The sequence below is a fragment of the Felis catus genome, chromosome C2 (assembly GCF_018350175.1).
Source record: "Felis catus isolate Fca126 chromosome C2, F.catus_Fca126_mat1.0, whole genome shotgun sequence".
NCBI classification, from domain to species: Eukaryota; Metazoa; Chordata; class Mammalia; order Carnivora; family Felidae; genus Felis; species Felis catus.
The window spans coordinates 129,939,401-129,962,349 of record NC_058376.1 but is presented as its reverse complement, the minus strand read 5'-3'; the positions used below and the strand labels follow the sequence as shown (position 1 = coordinate 129,962,349).

Below are 22,949 nucleotides of genomic sequence, written 5' to 3'. Positions count from 1 at the left end.
TTTCCTACCAGTACCGTATGTGGTTTAGGCCTTAATTAATCACCATCTGAATTTGGAAGTTTCCATGTGTGTTTATTTTTTCATTTTGCTTATTAAGCCAAGTAAATATGGTCTTAAAATTTGAATTAGCGTATTCATTTTGAAGAGCACACTGCACAGTGTTACTCAAGGTGCTTCCCTGTGTGGTCATTGTCTGTCATGCATCAGAACTTGGGATGCATTGTATAGTGTCATGCAGTGTGGGTTAGGGATTGGGCTTTACTGGAGAAGCTTGGAAGACACAGATGACAAGAATAGGGGGTAGGGTTTCCTTGATCTCCCAGTGTCCCCAGAGACCAGGGCATATTGCTGGCTACACACTGTAGGTTTGTGTTCAGAGGACAGATCCCCCCCCCCCCCCCCCCGCCCCTTCCCTTCAGTTGCTATCCCTTTTTGTGGATTAGTACAAAAGCAGCCTTTTCAGTGAGGGTTACAGACAGACAACTGGGGTGTTAACACTCTTTACAGGAGCTGGCTAGGAAAGCCAGTTGCCCAGAACCTATGAGCCTTGGAGGTCCAAGAGAACTTGGAAACCCCTCCTTTAGGAGATCAAAGCACTGGTCCCATGGGAAGCCTGGTGCAGCCTTTTCCTCTGGGAGAAGCAGGAAGTCCCTAGCTGTAGGCGGCTTATGGTCTAGGCAACCCAGAGTAAGCTCCCAGGATCATTTTGTAACACAACTTGTAAAGAACACTGCTGTAACAGGTTTATGAGCAGTTTCTAAATTATTTGTAAAACGTGTTCTTAGATTGCATTTTGGTTTAAAGATTTTTAATAAAATAATACAAGTTGAATTGGTCAAAAAATCTTAAGCATGTTCCTCTACTTAATTCCTCCATGTACCTTGTAACTTTTTAAATGAACATTATTAAATCTAAGATCTGTTGGTTGACCACATGGTTCAAGCGAAGCAAAATTGATCTTTACTATAAAAGTTAGACTTGAGAGTTCATCCTTTTTTTTTTTTAATTTTTTTTAATGTTTATTTAGTGAGGATTGTTATCTTCCTAACCACTCCCCTCCCCAGTTTTGTGATTGGAAAACATTGCATGAACCAGTATAGCATCAAAGACATCTTAATAACCTCAAGATTTTGAATTGGTGCTAAAATATTTCTTTTGTTCAATATTTATTTCTAAATTAATAGGAAGCTAAAGTACATAATACGAGCATTAACATTTTAAGTTATTTCTCAAAAGGTCAAAGTAATAAAGACATTCTTTTAAAATCAAACTGTTAAAAAATATTTTGCGGGTTACCTGGGTGGCTCAGTCGGTTAAGGCTCCGACTCTTGATTTCAGCTCAGCTCAGGTCATTTTCTCAGTTTGTGAGTTCAAGCCCTGCATTGGGCTTTGCACTGACATTTGCAGAGCCTGCTTGAGATTCTCTCTCTCTCTCTCTCTCTCTCTCTCTCTCTCTCTCTGCCCCTCCCCTGCTTGTGCTCTTTCTCTCTTCTTCAAAAAAATAAATAACCAGGAAAAGAAAATTAACTATTTTGTCCTCTAAACATTTTTTTCACTTTTGTGAATCCTCAGATTTATTTAGGTCTGACTTAATTTGATTTAGGTCCAAAATTATTTCCCAAACTCTTAATATCCTGTTGATTTAATTTTCAGGTTGTGAATATAGTGACATCTAACCAAGATTGTGTCAACAATATTGCTGAATCAATGGTTTTGTCCAATTTGTTGGCTCTTCTACATTCATTGCCATCAAGTATGTATATATATTCATGAATGGAATTTTGAAAACCACAGCACGGCCAACCTGTAGAGGGAGCAGTTACATAGATAATGTAAAACTTCTGACAAAACACAGCCATGTTTACTTTGGAATCTCTTAAGTGGTATTTTTTATATTAAAGTTGTCTTCCTAACTATGTTGTACATAAATAATAAAAGTGTTTTGTATTTTCCATTTCGAAAGTTGGAGGCGAGAGAGGTCAAAAAGTAAAGAAAAGTAACTGGGTTTTTCAGTTTTCTGAGGATGATATATATGTAAGTAATTGAGAATTGACGCACGGTTTATAAAGAAACATCATTGGTCTTGGATGACAGGAAAAAAGTGCTTAAGATGAACATTACCTTGTTTTCAACTTAGAGTTCAGTCCTGCATTCCTGTATGAGATTAGTTTTTAAAAATATACCTATCTTATTTCTTCAACACAGCCTGCACTAATATAGGCTCCTCTTAAATTGTGCCGTTGTCTAACATTGTGTGTATTTGTGCTTGAATCAACCTTGAGACTGCTTTTCAAAGACCATTGCACTATGACTCCAGCATCACCACTAACAGAACATTACTCAGTTCTTTGCCAGCCTCTTGGAACCCATGTCACTCTTGGCTCATACCTGTCTTCCTCTGTGAGAGCAAGAACCTGTCTCATTCATTTAATGGATGCTTTGGTATCTTGTACACTTTAGGTGTTTCTTTTATGTTCAGTGACTTGAATAGAGTCGAATTTCAATTGAATAATTTTGTTTTAATAAGTGACATTTGCAATAGTTCTCTAAAATGACAGCTTTTGAAAGTCATTTGTAGGTTATTTGTAGTCGGTTTTTCTTTTTTTTATTGCTTTTTGACTCTAGGGGTTATTAGATTTCACTCTCCTAGAGTCAAATAGCAATGATAGACAGGTGCCCAAAGGGGTGTAAAGAGCTGGCAAGGAGGGTGGAGGCTGCAAAGGGTGAGGCTAACACTGAAGCAACAATAAAAGCTGGTCACTGGGCTGGGCTGTGTTCACATACAGGAGAACAAACATTCAGAAGGGGGTTCCTAAGAGAAGCAACAATACATCATTGAAAATGCACCCCTGTTTAAACATAGTTTCAAAGGAAAACAAGTCTTTGGAGGGGACAGAGGGAGGCTAAGTAAACATTTCATGTATTTAAAGTCCCTTAGTAAACAGTGGAAGACAGATAATTAAGTCCAAAATAGAAATGACAGCAGAGTAGGCTGAGATTTCTAGGTGTCAGCTACTTTACCTGTAAGATTAAATGAGATAAAAATATAAAATTACACTTTCAAACTATGAATTCTGTAACAGTCTTTATTCAGTGTAATTTTACATTGTTTGAAGTCGCTGATTATTGTGGAGATTTAAGTATGATACCCTCTGTAGAACACTTGGGTCAGTGCCTGGCACAGAATTGATGCCCAGTAAATGTCAGCTAATGTGATGACAATGCATTCCTTGAAATGTCTCTTACCCTGCAGGTCGTCAGCTTGTTCTGGAAACTCTTTATGCTTTGACCTCAAGTACAAAAATAATCAAAGAAGCAATGGCAAAAGGTACTGTATGAGGGCTTTCTCATCTAGTCCTGCTCAGTGATGATGAAGCTTATTTTGAACTGTTATGTGTAGTCTGATAAACTAGAAGAATGCTTTGGAGGGCTTACAATTAAAAAAAAAAATCAAACTGCTTTAAGTTGAAATGAAGTTGAAAATGAATTCAACTAATCAGACAAGTCCTATTCTTTATAGTATAAATGCTAATCCTTTTTTTTTCCTTCATAGGAGCTTTGATTTACTTATTAGATATGTTCTGCAATTCAACACATCCACAGGTTCGAGCCCAAACAGCAGAACTTTTTGCTAAAATGACTGCAGACAAACTAATAGGTCCAAAGGTGAGCACAAAATGGGTCTTTAGAAAGAAATTGATTGTTAAATCTGTTACGTTGATACCGATTTCATGAAGTTTACCAAAGTATGACGTTGAAGATGAGAATATGATTTGATATGAAAGTTGGAGGATTGGCATACTTGGAATTGTTGCTCTGTATTACTACTTTGAGAAGAGTTACAGTTGGAGAAGTCTGAATTGGAAATGAGAAGTCTTAAGAGTGTGCTGGATTATGGTGATAAACTGTTTAACTTCCTTGAAGACAAGATAATTAAGTTAGACTTTGACACTGTCAGGATTGGTCTGTGTAGCAGTAGCTAGTGAAGGGGAGATGGTGATCTATGTTCTTACCCACTCCACCACATCTGTGTTAGTAAGGATACACAGCCCTCGGGAAGTAAGTCCATACAGGCATGTGAGTGTAACAGCCTCTCCACTCTGCAGGGAGATCTTTTCATCCACGGTCTGGAGGTGACCAGATGATTTTTGGAATCATGGTCCAGTTTGTGGAGCAGGAACCTGTTAAAACAGTACTTCTAAATAGAATCTGTCCAGACATAGGTGTAGTCAGTCTTCTTCTATTATTAACTTAGTTTGAAAAGAAGTAGTGCTCACTGAAGCGTTGTCTGTGCCAGCCCATGAAGCAGCACCTCAGTGAAATGTGTCTTGAAATAAAGGCTCCTGAGCCCTCACTTCCGGAGTCTGATTTTGCATCAGTGAAGTAATCTGGATTGTGTGTGTGTGTGTGTGTGTGTGTGTGTGTGTGTGTGTGTGTGTGTGTTTGGTCTCCTCTCTAGATGTTGAGAATGTGTCACAGGGCCTGAAACAGCTTTACTTTGGGAATAAAGTTAATAGTCTGTCATCACAAGGGTTGATGAACTGAGGGGGATTACATTTGGATGTCTATTGAAAGGGCCCACAAAAGTATGAGTATTGATAGTTAATTTGTTTTGAGAGAGAAGGAGCATGCTCACGGGGGGAGGAGTGGAGGGAGAGAGAGAATCTTTTTTTAGTGTTTATTTACTTTTGAGAGAGGGCGCACAAGCAGGGGCAAGGAGGGGCAGAGAAAGAGGGAGACAGAGAATCCCAAGCAGGCTTCTTGCCATCAGCACAGAGCCCAATGTGGGGCTCAAACTCACAAACCAAACTGTGAGGTCATGACCTGAGCTGAAATCAAGAGTTGGACACTTAAATGACTGAGCCACCAAGGCACCCTCTTTTTAAATTAATTAATTAATTAATTTTAAGATTTTATTTTTAAGTAATCTCTGTACCCAAGATGGGGCTTACCCTGAGATCAGCAGATGCATGCTCCACCTACTGAGCCAGCCAGGCGCCCCTAACACTTGAGCTTTCTTAAAGCTAGAGTTGTGTAAGTACAGTGTTTTAGATAACATTTTAGGTGTTTAAAATAAATACTGAAGTTGACTTTGAGCTGTTCAGTATCTTTTGACCTTTGAAATACATGAGGGACAGGGGCACCTGGGTGGCTTGATCCGTTGAACACCCAACTTTGGCTCAGGTTATAATCTCATAGTTCATGGGTTTGAGCCCTCACACTCTGTCTCTCTCAAAAATGAATAAACATTAAAAAAAAATTCAACTATATGAGGGACAGATTTTATCAAGTGAATACATTTATACTTAAACTTTTTGTATGGGAACAATACAAGTAACAGCTCCTTAATTGAATGATTTGCAGGAAGATATTTTAGAACTGGGGTCAGTAAATTTTTTTCCCTTTTGGTTAGCAGCTTTATTGAGATAGAATTGATATACCATACAGTTCACCCAAGTGTACAATTCAATGGTTGTATTATATTTACAGATTGGGTAACCACAGTCAGTTTTCATTAACCCAGGAAGAAAACCTGTTGCCTTTAGCAGTCACTCTTCCTAGCACCTGGCAACTGCTAACTTACATTCTAGATTTGTCTATTCTGAGCATTTGCATCTCATGTAAATGAAATCTGACAATATGTGTTCTTTCGTGACTGGGTTCTGTCACTTAGCATGTTTTCAAATTTATAACATTATTGCAAGTATCAGTACTTTATTGCCAAAATATATTCCATCGTATAGGTATACCACTTTGCTTTTCCATGTATCAGTTGATAGACGTGAATTGTTCCTACCTTTTGGTTGTTCTGAATAATGTGACTGTGAACATTTGTGTAGGAGTGTTCATGTGGGTATGTATTTTTATGTCTCTGAGAGAGGAATTTGTGGATCAAAGGGTAACATTTATTTAACTTTTTGATGAATTGTCAAACTGTTTTCCAAAATGGCTGCACCATTTTACATTGCCACCAGCAGTTATGAGGGTTCTCATTTCTCTACATCTTATCTAACATTTGTTTTTAGATACCTTTTTTGATTACAGCCATCCTAGTGGGTGTGAAATGGTATGTCATGATTTTGATTGGCATTTCTCTGGTGACTAATGATGTTGAGTATCTTTTCATGTGCTTATTGGCTGTTTGTACATCTTTTTTAGAGAAAAGTCTGTTGGTTCACATCTTTTGCTTATCCCTTAATTGGGTCATTTGTCTTTTTACTATTGAGTTATAATTGTTCTTTATATATTGTGGATGCAGTCCTTACCAGATATATGATATGCAAATATTCTCTCATTCCATGAATGTCATTCTGTTTTTCTTCATGGTGCCTTTTGTTGAAGTACAAAAGTTTTCAATTTTGGTAAAGTCCAGTCTCTCTCTTTTTATTTATTTATTTATTTATTTATTTATTTATTTTTAATTTTTTTTTCAACGTTTATTTATTTTTGGGACAGAGAAAGACAGAGCATGAACGGGGGAGGGGCAGAGAGAGAGGGAGACACAGAATCGGAAACAGGCTCCAGGCTCTGAGCCATCAGCCCAGAGCCCAACGCGGGGCTCGAACTCACGGACCGCGAGATCGTGACCTGGCTGAAGTCGGACGCTTAACCGACTGCGCCACCCAGGCGCCCCTCTCTCTTTCTTTTTAAGTGTATTTATTTTGAGAGAGAAGAGGGTGTGTGAGCAAGTGGGAAAAGAGCAGAGACAGAGGGAGAGAGAAGAGAATCTCAAGGAGGCTCCACACTGCCAGCACAGAGCCTGACACAGGGCTCAAACTCACAAACCATGAATGAGATCATGACCTGAATGGAAATCAGGACTCAGTTGCTTAACCAGCTGAGCCATCCATGTGCCCCCTGTAGCTTGTGCTTTTGATCTTATATCTAAGAAATCATTGCCTATTCCAAGGTTATAAATATTTATGGCTGTGTTTCCTCCTACTAGAGTTTTATAGTTTTAGTTCTTGGATTTATATCCTAGATCCATTTGAATTAATTTTTGTACATGGTGTGAGGTAGGGGTGGGACCAGTAAACTTTTCTATAAAGGACCACGTAAAAAATATTTTATCCTTTTTGGGTCATCTGATTTCTTTCACAAATACTCAGCTGTGCCCTTGTAACAGGAAAGCAGCCATAGATAGTAACTGTGCAAATGGTTGTGTCAGTGTTTCAGTAAACCTTTACATATAAAAACAGTGGCAGGCCAAATTTGGCTTTTGTGTGCCAACCCTAATTTGTGTGCCAAATAACTAAGTAACTTGGACATAACTTTGAAGGCTTATAGTCAAAGAATTTGCATTACGGAAATTGTTTTACTTACATGTTTAATATCAGTGAGTGGTTGCTTTCTAATTGAATTCTGTCATGATCAAGAAGAGTGAAATATGGCACAAAAACAGACACTCAGATCAATGGAACAGAATAGAGAACCCAGAAATGGACCCACAAACTTATGGCCAGTTAATCTTTGACAAAGCAGGAAAGAATATCCAATGCAATAAAGACAGTCTCTTCAGTCAATGGTGTTGGAAAAACTGGACAGTGACATGCAGAAGAATGAACCTGGACCACTTTTTTACACCATACACAAAAATAAACTCAAAATGCATGAAAGACCTAAACGTAAGACAGGAAGCCATCAAAATCCTCTAGGAGAAAGTAGGCAAAAACCTCTCTGACCTTGGCTGCAGCAGCTTCTTACTCAACACATCTCTGGAGGCAAGGGAAACCAAAGCAAAAATGACCTATTGGGACCTCATCAAAATAAAAATCTTCTGCGCAGTGAAAGAAATAATCAGCAAAACTAAAAGGCAACTGACGGAAGAAGAAGATATTTGCAAACAACATATCAGATAAAGGGTTAGTATCCAAAATCTATAAAGAACTTATCAAACTTAACACCCAAAAAACAGATAATCCAGTAAAGAAATGAGCAGAAGACATGAATAGACACTTTTCCAAAGAAGACTTCCAGATGGCCAACAGACACATGAAACGATGCTCAATGTCACTCTTCATCAGGGAAATACAAACCAAAGCCACACTTACATACCACCTCACACTGGTCAGAGTGGCTAAAATGAACAAATCAGGAGACTACGTATGCTGGCGAGGATGTAGAGAAACGGGTACCCTCTTGCACTGCCGGTGGGATTGCAAACTGGTACAGCCACTCTGGAAAACAACATGGAAGTTCTCAAAAAATTAAAAATAAAACTACTCTATGACCCAGCAATTGCACTACTAGGTATTTATCCAAGGGATACAGGTGTGCTGTTTTGAAGGAACTCATGCACTCCAGTATTTTATAGCAGCGCCATTGGCAGTAGCCAAATTATTGAAAGAGTCCAGATGTCCGACGATGGATGAATAGATAAAGAAGGTGTGGTATGTATGTATAACGTGTGTGTGTGTGCGTATATATATATATATATGTGCACACACACAATGGAGTATGACTCGGCAATCAAAAAGAATGAAATCTTGCCTTGCAACTGTGTGGATGGAACTGGAGGGTATTATGCTAAGCGAAATTAGTCAGAGAAAGACAAATATCCTATAACTTCACTCATATGAGGACTTTAAGGTACAAAACAGATGAACATAAGGGAAAGGAAGAAAAAGTAATATAAAAACGGGACAAAACATAAGAGACTCTTAAATGTAGAGAACAAACAGAGGGTTGCTGTAGGGATTGTGGGGGGGGGGATGGGCTAAATGGGTAAGGGGCGTTAAGGAATCTACTCTGGAATAATTCTTACACCATATGCTGACTAACTTGGTTGTAAATTATAGAAAGTAAAATAAATAAAAGACATTGAAGGACAATTAGTATCCTGCATTGCCAAGACATTTGGTTCTATAGATACTCTTAAAATTTAGTAAGTTGAAAAATCTTTTTATTTTATTTTTATTTTTAAAAAAAATTTTTTTTTTCAACGTTTATTTATTTTTGGGACAGAGAGAGACAGAGCATGAACGGGGGAGGGGCAGCGAGAGAGGGAGACACAGAATCGGAAACAGGCTCCAGGCTCTGAGCCATCAGCCCAGAGCCCGACGCGGGGCTCGAACTCACGGACCGCGGGATTGTGACCTGGCTGAAGTCGGACGCTTAACCGACTGTGCCACCCAGGCGCCCCTTATTTTATTTTTAAAAATAAACTTATTCATTTAAAAAAAAAAAGGAAAGTGAAATAATTCCTGGTGGATGTTCTCTATTATGTAACTGATAGTTTCCTTTAGTTCTTGGGTGCCTAGCAAGTTCAGAACTAAATTTGTAGTATAAATTTACTACACTGAATGTGTAGTATATCACTGTCAATTATAGAAAATTATTTTATTTCCTTTGTGGCTGGCTTTATATTAGTCTTCATTCAAATAAGCTTTTGACTCTCATGCCAGGGCCTGAGAATACAAGCAATGAGTGAGACAGACCAGGTCAGGGAAACTTTCCAGAGGATGAGTTTGAGCACAGGCTTGAGTGATATAAAGGAGAGAAAACGAAGTGAAGACCTCAGCAGAAAACTTCCCAACCTTCCTTTTCCCTCTATTATAATGCCTCAGTGTAATTTTCAGTTTGTGTGTGTGTGTGTGTGTGTGTGTGTGTGTTGGATGTATTATTTTTACTGCTTTTTTTTAACGTAATCACTACACCCAATGTGAGACTCGAACTTATGACCCTGAGATCAACAGGTGCATGCTCTACGAACTGAGCCAGCCAGGCACCCCTGTATTATTTTTAAAGCTGCATTTTAACTCCTTTTCGGAAAAAGGCACAGTATAATATAAAAACATAGTATAGCAAAATAAATACACTAAAAAAGACTTGAAAGACACAAAGGCCACTTTGTGAGAAAAATGAGAAAAATGTGTTTGCAGAGGCAGGGAGCATGGGGCAGGGTTGGGGGGACAGGCCTGGAATACCAGAATAAGGGTATTCTGGGAAGAAGGAACAGTATGTGCAAGGCATGATCCAGCAAGGTGTGCCCTAGACACTACATGCGTCAGCAGTATTGAATTTCTTCAGGTATCTTAAATGTAAGACTGAGATGAAGTGAAACTGGATAGGTAAGTAGGAAGTCTTGTTAAAGTTACCCTTTCATAAACTAGGGTGGATCCCTTCTCCCACTCCAGAACTTTGGATAATAGTTACGGCTCAGATCAGCCACACCACAAAATACAACAGTTATCATATCCTAGAGAAATACAGAACACACCCGACACCAGTAGATCTCTTTTCTCTCTCAACCCCCCTGCTGTAGGTCCGCATTACGCTAATGAAATTTCTACCAAGCGTTTTCATGGATGCCATGAGAGACAACCCTGAAGCTGCTGTACATATTTTTGAAGGAACTCATGAAAATCCTGAGTTAATTTGGAATGATAGCTCCAGAGATAAAGTGTCTACAACAGTTAGAGAAATGATGCTAGAGTAAGTAACGCCTTCAGGTAAATCGCCAAAAAGGACAAATGTTTCCTATTTGTCCATCACCTCTCTAATATTTATTCTAACAATTGATGAATGTGCATTTTGTGACTGAAGTTTGATATTCTACCCTCTCACTTTTTTTTTTCCCCAAGGCACTTTAAAAATCAGCGAGATAACCCTGATGTAAATTGGAAGGTAAAATATACTTTTATTCAGAGGAAGGAATTCTACATTTTATTGTATTTTTAGTTTGCTGTTTGCTGTTGTTTTTTAATTCCTACTGCGTCAGTTTGATAACTGTTAGACACTTTGTCATTAAGACACTTAAGAATTCCCCTGGGAAGTCACGTTTTAAATTTAGGAATATTCACTTTTTAAGTAAGTAATCAAAATACCTTTTTTGAAATTTATTAAGGGATTATATAAAAGTATATAATTTGATTATATTAATGACTATTTAATGGGATTTGCATTTGATTATATTTGATTATATTATATATATATAATTTGATTATATTAATGACTATTTAATGGGATTTGCATTTTTTGTGTCTTGTGTGACTAAGGATTAAGTGACTTGATTATGATTCTTTCTTTCTTTAAAGTTGCCTGAAGATTTTGCTGTGGTGTTTGGAGAAGCAGAGGGTGAACTTGCTGTTGGAGGAGTTTTCTTGAGAATCTTTATTGCACAGCCAGCGTGGGTTCTAAGAAAGCCTAGAGAATTCCTTATTGCACTATTAGAAAAATTAACTGAGCTCCTGGAGAAGAACAATCCTCATGTAAGCTTCAGCCATCAGCAAAACATTTCCAGTAGTTTGCTAAATATACTGATGGGGTTTCTGTTAAAACACCATCCTCATGGCCCATACATTAAGAATTGGTTACTTTTTTCAGTACAGCAGCCAGGTTCAAATTCAGATATGCCCATTCATCTTATTTTTGGGGAATGTTCAAAAGTGAACATGGTTATTTCTGAACCAAAGTTGGAGATGTCTATATTGACAAATTGCTATCTCTGGCAAGTATAGAGGCTCTGAAAGAAGGTATCTGCAGCTTCATCTCCAATGGTTATATTAGTTTAAGGAAAAACAAACATTCGGTGCTCCCCTAGAAGTGTGTCCTGCTAGTGTACTTCACTCAGCTTTCCTTATGTGACCCTTGTGAAAGACATTGATAGGAGAGTGATAGGAGAGTGAACCTAGTATCTGTGTTCAAAGGCAGAGGCTACAAGGTAAGCAGGAGTGAGAAAGTAGCCTTATACTATATAAGGTTTTGTTATTTAAACCTTTAGAGTAAAAATAATTGAGGTACGTGACTGTTGGCTGTATTAAACAGGCTGACTATGGAACAAGGTAATAAAGAGCCCAAGCTGTGTTATTAGATGGTCCTGGATCCCAGTACCAGCTTCACCACTGACTGGCTCTGTAACCGTGAACAGTACTTCGTGGTCTGCCTCGAAGTAGGCAGATTTATGGAAGGATCACGACACCTGTCCCTAAGGCTGAGGTTTTAGTGTTGACATATGGAGAGTACTTAGAATAACGTCTGACACATGTCAAGTACCTAGAAATTACTAGTTACTATCATTAGCTTAGCACAACTTAAAAAAAAAGTATTATTATTTTGCCAAATATTTACGTACATAACTTTTCAGTCTCATTTTCTGTTTACTAGGATTTTTGCTACATAAATAGATTCCTAAAAAAAAAAAAAAAAATCTTCAAAAAGCAGAAACTTAGGGGAAAACACAGCATTTTCCTCCCCTATCACCTTGGCTTTGGGGCCCATCCCAATTTCCATGTTTGTTCCAGATGCTGTGGGTGTACACGTCTGATAAAATGGGATAAGTTACAGGTTTTTTGCAATCCACAATAGAAAGTGCATTATGGCAGCCAAACCGGTTCAATAGGATTTTTTTTCAATAGGATTTTTAATAGAACTAGGATACCCATTTCATGACTTCTGCATTCTCATGAACTATTGATGTTCCCTGATACTGACATTTTTATAACACTGACTAAAACTTTCTGGTAATAACTTTTGGGAGATTCTCTCTTAAACCTGCAACAGAAATGAGCTGTGACCTGGCCCAGTGAAAGACTGCTTAGATTAATTAAGAGATCACATTCTTGGGTCGCCTGGGTGGCTCAGTCAGTTAAGCATCTGACTTCAGCTCAGGTCATGATCTCGCGGTTTGTGGGTTTGAGCCCTGTGTGGGGTTCTGTGCTGACAGCTCGGAGACTGGAGGTTGCTTTAGATTCTGTGTCTCCCTCTCTCTCTCTGCCCCTCTCCTGCACACGCTCTCTCTGTCTCTCTCTCAAAAATAAATAAACATTAAAAAAAAAAGATCACATTCTTAAAGTCCTTTGACTTTGAATTCATGCCTTTTTTCAAGATGGGAAGATAGTTTTCTTAGGATTTGTGAATCAGTTTTAAAAAATCAGCACGTAGAACTTGTAGATCTCTAGGGTAGAACACCAAATAGTTTCCAAGGATGTTTAGGACTTAACTTTGTCAGTATTTTATAGTTTGTTTCTTTGTTTTATACCCTCTAGGGAGAAACTTTGGAAACTTTGACAATGGCAACAGTATGTCTCTTCAATGCACAGCCTCAGCTGGCTGACCAGGTCCCACCATTGGGCCACCTCCCCAAAGTGATCCAGGCAATGAATCATAGGAACAATGCCATTCCTAAGAGTGCCATCCGCATTATCCATGCCCTGTCTGAAAATGAGGTAGTGATAAATCCAGTTAGTAGCTTATAAACTTGGAATTTATTTATGTTTCCTCTTTGTGATTAATGTACATTGCAGTACACATCCGCTTCCTACCATGTGCCTTTCTGCATGTGAACCAGTGGTATTGTAGCAACTCTTAAACTAGTTTAAATGATGTAATTAACAGGAGACTGAATTTGAGTTCATTATTAAACTTGAGCTGAATGTAGGTTTTTCATATATTTTATTATTGTATTTACTGTGTTTATTGTATTTACTTCTTTTTTCGGACATTTAGTTGTGTGTTCGAGCCATGGCATCTTTGGACACCATTGGCCCACTGATGAATGGGATGAAAAAACGACCAGATACTGTTGGTTTAGCCTGTGAAGCAATTAATCGAATGTTTCAGAAGGAGCAGAATGAATTAGTAGCACAAGTAAGTGACTTTTCTAGATTCAGTACTATTTCAGGAAAACAAACATACCAGGCAAATAGATTTTCACTTGTTTAGCACTGATTTGGTTTCTCTGACATAGGTTTGGTAAAGAGATCATTTGTGGGTTAATGCATGCATGATTTTATATTTTATATACAAACAGGCACATGCCTATATATATATATGCATGCATACACACACACACACACACACACTGAGAAAGGTGGGCCAGCTGTCAGGAATCTTAACCAACTTCAGAGTACTTTTGTGATATTTAAGTTTTGAATTTTGGTTTTCTGCTAAGCATTTATTCTTAGCTTGCTTTGTCAAATTTGTTTCATTATCTTTGGAAAGATTCACTTTGTTTAGTGATTCCTTGATTCTGAAGTCATGTTTAAGAACATGCCAAGATTTCTACTGTTTTTTTGTTTTTGTTTTTTTTTTTTCAAAGAGACTACCCACCTAATGAAAATAAGACTTGGTGGGTACGAATGTAGTGTAGACAGACACTGAAGGAACAAAAACTATCACAAAAGTGATCTTCCTAAAATATAACTCTAACTGGGTTACTGTTCATTTTAAAAACCCTTCATTGGTTTCCCATTACCACCAGATAACAAAGTGACAGCTGACATCCTTAGCCTCAGTACAAGGCCCTGCATTTTTGTATCTGGTCCTCCTATTCTCCCAGCCCCTTTTCCTCCCCCGTCTCCTATTCCCATCCCTCATTTAGGCAGTTCAGAAGTACTGGGTACATCTCAAGGAGGTATTTGGATGCCCTCAAGTTCAGACTTATAATTGGCTGGGGAGAGGGGTTGTATTAGAAACAGCTTGAGCTAGTGCTACCACTTGATGGCTCTGTGACCTCAGGCATGACTCACAAACTTCCATTCAGATTCTTCATCTGGGAAGTAAAATTCTAACTCCCTCACAGGGTTGTTAGGAGAACGGTATCTATAAAGGGAGGTATACTCACTAAACGTTAGTTACTTCCATCTCTTCCCTCTGAGTTTTAGCGTGGGTATTAAAAATTGTGCGATACCAGAATGTTAACTAGCCTTTTTAAGACTGACAGGAAATGTATGGTAAATGCAAAAGTTGATGTTTTAAAAAAATGTGAAAAAAATATTAAGATACTTTAAATTTTGTGCCCATTACTATAGTGTCATAGAAGAGACAGTCCAGTATAGTGGCTAAAAGCTCATGTTCTGCACTTTGTAGTTCCAGATAGAGATTGCATTGCTGCCTGTTACCTGTCAACAGGTTTCACCCTCTGTGCATTGATTTTTCCATCAGTAATAATAGTAGTGCCTATGTCATTACATGTTGTGATGTGTAATGACACAACTAGATGTTTCTAGTCTGTAACATTTAGAACAGTTGATGGCATGAAATAAAATCTCCTTAAATAAGAGTGTCATTGGGGCACCTGGGTGGCTCAGTCGGTTGAGCATCTGACTTCGGTTCATGTCATGATCTCGCAGTCTGTGAGTTCGAGCCCCACGTCAAGCTCTGTGCTGACAGCTCAGAGCCTGGAGCCTGCTTGGGATTCTGAGTCTCCCTCTGTCTCTGCCCCTCCCCTGCTCATGCTCTGTCTCTCTCTGTCAAAAATAAATAAACATTAAAAAAAAAAAAGTTAAAAAAAAAAAAAGAGTGTCATTATTATTAGATCTGTAAAAGAAATCTTCATCTATGTTAAAATGAAAGACAGGAGGTTGTCTTCCAGGTATGGTTCTGGGAGTGAAATTGTTTCTTCAGTGTATGGTTTACATTTTTTTCAGCATGTTTATGGTATGCTTTATATTTTCTTCTAGGCCCTGAAAGTAGATCTGGTCCCATACCTCTTAAAATTACTCGAAGGCATTGGTCTTGAAAATCTTGACAGCCCAGCAGCCACTAAGGCTCAGATTGTTAAAGCTCTCAAGGCCATGACTCGAAGCCTGCAGCATGGAGAACAGGTGAGTCTACACAGGGGTGACTTTGATTTGCTGGCTATGACAGGGTATTCTCCAAACCAAGGGTCTTGGCCATGGGTGATCTCTGCACCTCTCCTCATAGACTCAAGTAGTGACTTGGGGGGATTCTTTTTTTGAATGCTGATGGTATGTCGTACATTTCAGGAAGAAAAATGCTGAAATTCTTAAGCATAGAAGAATATTCAATGAGCATTTAAAGCTGGTTAAGGTTAATGTTCAGTTCTAGCATGTGTTGCTGGATAGTGATAACCACATTTATTAACAATCCCATTATGCCATTTTGGAACATTGTTTTAGTTTTATCACCTTTATTTATTAACACTTAACAGTGTGTGTCAGCTACATACATATGCTGATTTCAAGACAGCCCAGTAATTCAATTTTCCTCTTTGGTTTTATTCTTGTTGCTTCTGAGGAGTTCCTCATTCATTGTTACTGTCCAGCATTATCTAATGCTCTCTCGCTCTGTGTTTATTTAATTAAGGTGAAATTTACACAACATAAAATTAACCATTTTAAAGTGAAAGATTGATTTGTGTTTAGTATATTAACAATGTCATGCAACCACCACCTTATCTGTTCCAAAACATTTTTATCACCCCAAAAGAAACCTCTGTACCCATTAATCAGTTACTTCCCATTTGTCCCTTTCCTCAGCCTCTGGCAGCCACCACTTTGTTGTCTGTGAATTCACTTATTCTGAATATTTCATATAAATGGAATCATACAATACATGACCTTTTGTGTCTGGCTTCTGTCACTTAGCATGTTTTCGAGGTTCATCATGTTAGAGCATGTATCAGTGCTTCATTCCTTTTTATGGCTGAAGTATTCTTGTATGTATATGCCACAATTTATACATTCATTCAATGATAGACACTTGGAGTGTTACTACCTACTCATGTTCTTTCATAGGTTTAAATTGACTTAAAGTTTTCTTTTAGTGATTCCATTGTCTTTGTGTAAAGTCTAACTAAAGAAACATTTTTATGCCATTGCCCATTCTATCAGTATCACCATTTGAACAATTTAATATTATTGAGATTTGAAGTATTGAGGATTATTGAGGATATTTGAAGCATTTGGGGGCTTTTCTGTGGGTGTTCTGAACTTGCCAAGCAGAGGTACTCTAGGCAGGCAGTTGTCTTATCCTCAACCTGCCTCAGGATTCCTCTTGATGAAATTAGGCAAGCAACCCTGACATCCATCTTCTGATTTCAAGGGGAGGAAACAGGTGTGATAGTTTCCAAACTAGCAGATCCCCCACCACCTTCACAAGTAATTACTTCCAGTAGTGATTCCAAGGTACAACAGGGAGCCTCCTGGGCTTGTGTGGCCCCACATGTATCTTTAATGCCTGCCACCAAATTATCTGGCAGTGTCTTCCCCTGCTAGACTAGACTGTGAGCGCTTCAGAGACAGAGACCATCTCACATCTTTGTGTCCCATTATGCCTCCACATGAGGTACCCAATCAATATTTGATCTGAATGTTGATATGTGAAAGCCTCTAAGTTGGAATTTCCTAAACTTTTTTTAATCTGTATCACACAAAAATGTCTTTGGTCTTAGTCCAGTATACTTTACCCACACGTTATTTGTACTTACATGTATGTACATCAAATATGAGTGTTCACCCATTTTACATGTGAATTCTGATGCTTTCTATATTAACCTATTTCCTCAGGCATGCTGATTAAACCCTCTTCATCGATTTCATAAACTTCTAATAGGTCACAACCCATAATTTTTTAAAGTTTTTTATTTTTTTAAAGTTTATTTTGAGAGAGAGAGTGCACATGCACAAGTTGGGTAGGGGCAGAGAGAGAGGGAAGGAGAACTACAAGCGGGCTCCACAGTGTTAGCACAGAGCCCAACGCAGGGCTCGAACTCAGAAACTGCAATATCATGACCCGAGCCAAAATCAAGAGTCAGTCGCTCAACCGACTAAGCCACCTAGGCGCCCCAAGACTGCTTTAAGTTTTAGCTTGAGTTTATAGCATCTTCTCCCTAGACCCCTTCCTTGGGAATAACTTCATGAGGTCATGCCACACTGTCAGCCAGTTGTTGCTATCACAAGAAAATCTTTCTGCCCAAATAACAAGCCAGTAAATTATAAGTTCAAATAATAGTGTCCAATTTTAAAAGGAAGCCTGACTTAGAGCCTTCTTCGGGTCTGGTTTCATGAGATGTCTCTGTCCCTGTGCCTGGCATAGAGCATTTAAGGAATGCTAGGTCTTGCTCCATCTTTGGATCTTTCCTCAGCTGACTTTCCTTTTGTCTTGGAAGTTTGCTTTTTCTCTTTGGTTCTTCTTCCAACACCCAGTCCTCAGTAATGAGGCTAACTTAAATTCATTATGTTCAAAGAGTTTGTTTTACTTTCCTAGGTGAATGAAATCTTGTCTCGTTCTTCAGTCTGGAGTGCCTTCAAAGATCAGAAACACGATTTGTTTATTTCTGAGTCACAAACAGCAGGATACCTCACAGGTAATCCACACCTAATTGGTTACTCTGAAACATATGGCAGAAGCCACCTTCCTGTTGCCCTGATTAAACTGTAATAGCATTTACAGTGTCTTCCTAGGCTACTAGCCACCTGTCTTGGAGGTCCTGTGAGCATGTGGTGGACCTCTGGGCAAATGTCAACTGCTAATGTGTTGAATGTGTGCTGACTGAAACGTGAACTTTGCTCGGTTTTGACCCAATGAATTGATGGTGTCATAGGTTATATTTGGAGCATGACTGTTGAAATGTTTATCTTGAACGTGTAAAAAGATTAGAGAAATATCTATTCAGAAATATCAGTATTAGAAACATGATAGCATATGATATTTTCCATTTCTGTCAAAATAACAGATTGGAACTCCAAATATGTACATTCATCTGTGAAATATTTTTCTTCTAAGTTTCCAGTAATTAATCTGTAGTTTTATAAAACATATACAATTTGTCCTTTTGTAGGAAGAAGTATGTACCATAAAGGGAAAGGACATTTTAGTGTCTAGGGTTCAAAAGATAGTATGTTTTTGAAGCTCAGGACATGTGTCCATTTGACACACTAATTGCATAATAATTTTCCAATATTTTCATATTGGCTTCTATTTAAAAGGAAATTTAAAATAAAATCTATTTAAAAGGAAAGTCTTACCATTCTTTTGGTATATCCGAAGATGAAATATAGTCTCTGGTATAAAAGTTTTCAGTTTGAAATTAACCTTAAGAATAACAGGTGGTTTTTGCCATCTGCCTGAGTATGGTATATATGTAAACAAAAATCAGCTCTGCATCCTCCTCTTACCAGAGCTCATGTAGGTAAATTGAGAGAAAAAAATAGTACCCACTGGATTTTATGCCAGTGTAACTTTTTGACTAATCCCGATTGCTGGTGTAGAAGTTTATAAATCATGAAGACTAAAGTTTGTACTTTAGTATAACTTTAAAACTAAAGTTTATAAATCTTGAGTACTTAAAAATGGGGACTTCAGAGAATATTTTGCCTGGTTTTAATTTTAGTCTGTTGTGGCACTACTGCTTGCTTCCTCACTGTGACCATTTAATATTAATCCACTAAAATTTATAAGCAGAGCCCTAACATTTGTTTTTGGTTTTTTTTTAACTCGTTTTATTTTTTTAAATTTACATCCAAATTAGCATACAGCAGAGCCCTAACATTTGTAAACACACGGTGCTTTGATTGCCCATCCCTGCATGTACATTAAGAGCAGTGTCCTACGGTTCCCTTCTAACTTTCCCATGTGCCTGTCCTGTGATTTCTATGGAAAGAAATACCTAGAAAATGGTCTTTGGCTATCTCGTATCTCTCTTTGAAATTTGAGGTGAAGCAGTAGCTTCTAAATAAGAGTATGTTCTATAATAGGCATACTAAAAACGTCTTTAGACTCGTTTTCCAGAAGTTGATGTAGTACCACCTTTTTGTGGCATTACGTTAATTACCTTGTATAAGGATGTTGTGACTGGGAAATCTGCCTTATTTTTTTTCCAGCTAAGAATAGCTACTTACTTAAAAGTTTGGCCTTGAAGAATAGAAAGATGTAGATTATAAGCTTTTCTACAGGGACACCTTTCTAATTTGTTGTGTTCTGCATTGTGCTTAGTGTTCATTGACTTGATGCAATAGAAGACTTTAGATGGTCCTTGACTTAGTAATGGGATGTGGGTCACAAAGTCTGTGGTTAGAATACAGAAGAGATAGGGATTTATCTTTAGAGACTAATTTCCTTCAGAAATCTTTAGGTCCTCACCCCATCCATATTTGCTAATAACTATAGAAAAATGTACAGGGATTTGAAGGGTTCCTGTCTGTGCCTTTCCTTTTACTTGGATCCCTGGGGTAGCTTCTGAAGGAGTTGTGAGAAGCAGCTGTGATGAGCTGTAGGGGATGGAAGAGGGTTGGGGAAGAAGAAAGGCTGGGATTTACAAATTTCTTTACATCCTCCTTTGGGCCCACTCAGGGCAGCAGGTTCTGTACAAAGCTGGTCAAAGGGGAGATGGTATAAGTCCCAACTTGGACACATCCTGGTGTTGCTCTGGCTGTTCTGCAGGCCCCCCTGAAGCCTGTAGGCACGACTACGTGGGACAGTCTGGACTAGCCCTGAGCTCTGTTGGCCCGGAAATTGTCTAGTTCTTAGCACATCAATCTGGGATGTTCTTTTGTTGAGATGTTAGTTGTTTGAGAAGATTTTCCCATCAGCTCTCCTTGTTTTGAAAGGACTGTTTAAAGAGAGCACTACCTGTTGAATTGTCTACTCATTGTTTAGGTTGTCAAATGTTTTCTTTTTTGTGTTTGAGCTGTTCCATTGATGCTTTGTATTGTGTGTCATGTGTTTGATAAAAGGTACAAGTTATTCTAATAATGGTAAAGTCGCATTACCGGAACTCCTTGGAATGTATACAATGTTGCATTGAGTTGGAACTTTAATTGATTAGGATTTACCCCACCCTGTGCTCAGCCTGGAGGAGATTCTAGTTGTGCCCAATGTGCAAATGAAATAAGGTGCTGTGAAAACACACTTCACTAGCCATTTTTCTAAAATACCGATGGTAAGTTTGGCAAGTAGATTTTGTTTAGGAGATGGTGAAAGATAGAGGAAAGTTAATTACTCTTTCAAAGTAGGATAAGAATGACCAAAAATACGATAATTATTTTCTTTACCCTGGCTGCTGAGCAGATATCATTCAGTCACATCTCAGGATTGGGGTATGGATAAAATGTCCTAGGCGAGATTGCTCCTTGTAGATGAATTGAGAAGAGGCCACCTGGTTCCATAGGTTCTTTGGCCTGGCATACTTGTTTTGTTTTATGATAAAAACTTACCTAAACTGTCTAATGCAGTTTTACCTACAATGCAGACAAGCTATGTTTTCATTGACCTGGGCCTTAGTTACTTAGCTATTTGTTAGGTTCTAGAAGGGCATGTTGCTGAGAAGTTCAAGGCCCTGTAAAAACAATTTTAGCAGGGAAAATCCTCCAATTACCTCACCTAGAAAATCAGTATAGAGAAAGAAGGAACAAGAGGGAAAGGAGGAGAAGCAGGGCAAGGGAAACATGGTTGTAGGAGTGGGAATTGATGACGAAGAGCTTTGTGTACACACACACACACACACACACACACACACTTAATTGGAATATGGAGATGAACTTCATACACACACACACCCCTGTATATATTTATATTAGAGGCATGTCACATAGTTAATTTGGCTTCCTAAGGTCATTAAAGGGGGGGGGTGGGTGCAATTCTAAGGTCTCTCTTCATACAGGTCCATCAGTTCTCTACGAGTTAGGATTTTTTTTCCACCTTGTGTTGTTCTTTGTCCACCTGTCCCAAGACTATATGATGTGAGTGATGTTGGGAAAGATTTCCTGAGCTCATCAGTTTACTATAGGACACTGACGCTGAGGCAGAGCTTCCTGCTTTTGTTTTCCCTGCTGAGACTCTCACGTTCATTTTTAACAAAGCCCGTGCTCTTTCCACTGCTCCATCGTTGCAGGCAATTCCATTTTGCGGGGTTCTTTGTTAATTTTCCGTCTTTTCTCATTCTCAAGTCTGGCAGCGTTGCACGTTATTGCCACGTGCCCCATTTCTGGCAGCTCCTGCTCTCTCCTCCCACCTTTCTCTGGAGAACACAACTGCTCTGTCCTCATCCTAACCAGACACCTTCTAAAAGAGAAGCCAGAGGTGTGAGAGAAAGAGCATTTCAGACTTATTTACAGAAATACCCAGGAATTTGTTTGTCTTTTCCTAAAGTGGCAAATGGTGGGGCTGGAATTTGGTCTATTGTGGATGATTCTATTGTCTCAATTTAATTTTAGCCCAGAAGTTCCCAAACTTTTCTCAGTTCACAATGCCTTTAATGTCTTAATGATTTTTTCATCTACCGCTAGGCCAAAAGAAATAACCTAATAGTTAAGTTGAAGTATTAGGTCCAAACAACTTGAAAGTGGCTATGTGGCATCCAGCAGATGTTGCTGTGTTCTCTCCGATGTAAAATATCTAGCAGCACCCCTGTGAGTTTGTCCCAAGGTGCCTCCGCACGCAGTTGAAGAACAGTAGCCTTAGTCTGTTTTCTATATGTAGCATTCATATTTGGTCTCATCATCTCCTCATTTGATGTGGCCAAGATGAGTCCAACATTGGAAGTGCTTGGGAAATTTACCAGTCCAGGGTGTTTGGGGGGTTATTCTTACAGCTTCTATCTTTGGTGAGACCCACTTAATCGATCTGTGGTAATCCTGCCGCTGCCTAGGGTTCAAAGGTTGATAGGTTGGTGGGAAGTGATGTTAACAGTGTGGTGCTGTAGCTCCCAACTGCCTTGTCACAGGGGGTAGGTTGAACCGGTGGTCTTCTGAGCTGTCTGTAGAAGGCCTGGCACCCTGCTTGGCAGAAGGCAGGAGTTGGTAGATGCAGGACTTACAGTGCCTTAAAAAGGGAAGATCCTTTTTCCAACGTTTATAAGTTCAAGGTTCCGAGTGTGCGTGTTACAGCTCACATAGGTGGAACTGTTTCTGGCTGTATAATTACATATGAGATGCAGTGTTCACTCAGTGGTGTAAGCCATTTCACGTCCTGGATACAAGTGCTTGTAAGGTGAAACACAAGACCAATCTGAATTGTGCCCCATTTGTCCTACATTAGTCCCTGTTACGCCTCAGCCTTCATCAAACTGCTCTGCTGTTTGCATTTCCTTATAACTTCCCTTGCTGCTTATATTTCTTTTTTCCCCTCAGGTGTCTCTCCTTCCCTTCTAACTGGCAGCAGCCCCCTTCACCTCAGGAGCGGGCTTTAGATCCGCTCTGCCAGGCAGCTTGCTAACTTCTGTGTAGCTCTCTGAAGCAGGTAGAGAATCATTTTGCTAAATGCATGCC

At 38.8% G+C, this 22,949-nt stretch overlaps 1 protein-coding gene across 2 annotated transcripts in view; it reads left to right on the top strand.

Annotated features, from left to right (window-relative positions):
- DNAJC13 (DnaJ heat shock protein family (Hsp40) member C13) overlaps positions 1 to 22,949 on the top strand; it is a 125,935-nt gene that overhangs the window by 101,027 nt on the left and 1,959 nt on the right. For both annotated transcript variants that reach the window (XM_023260560.2, XM_023260561.2), the window contains 10 exons: positions 1,654 to 1,753; positions 3,254 to 3,328; positions 3,554 to 3,666; positions 10,265 to 10,434; positions 10,584 to 10,626; positions 11,037 to 11,210; positions 12,987 to 13,166; positions 13,447 to 13,587; positions 15,402 to 15,545; positions 17,950 to 18,049. In XM_023260560.2, coding sequence (XP_023116328.1) covers positions 1,654 to 1,753; positions 3,254 to 3,328; positions 3,554 to 3,666; positions 10,265 to 10,434; positions 10,584 to 10,626; positions 11,037 to 11,210; positions 12,987 to 13,166; positions 13,447 to 13,587; positions 15,402 to 15,545; positions 17,950 to 18,049 — 1,240 coding nt within the window. The remainder of the gene's footprint in view (positions 1 to 1,653; positions 1,754 to 3,253; positions 3,329 to 3,553; positions 3,667 to 10,264; positions 10,435 to 10,583; positions 10,627 to 11,036; positions 11,211 to 12,986; positions 13,167 to 13,446; positions 13,588 to 15,401; positions 15,546 to 17,949; positions 18,050 to 22,949) is intronic.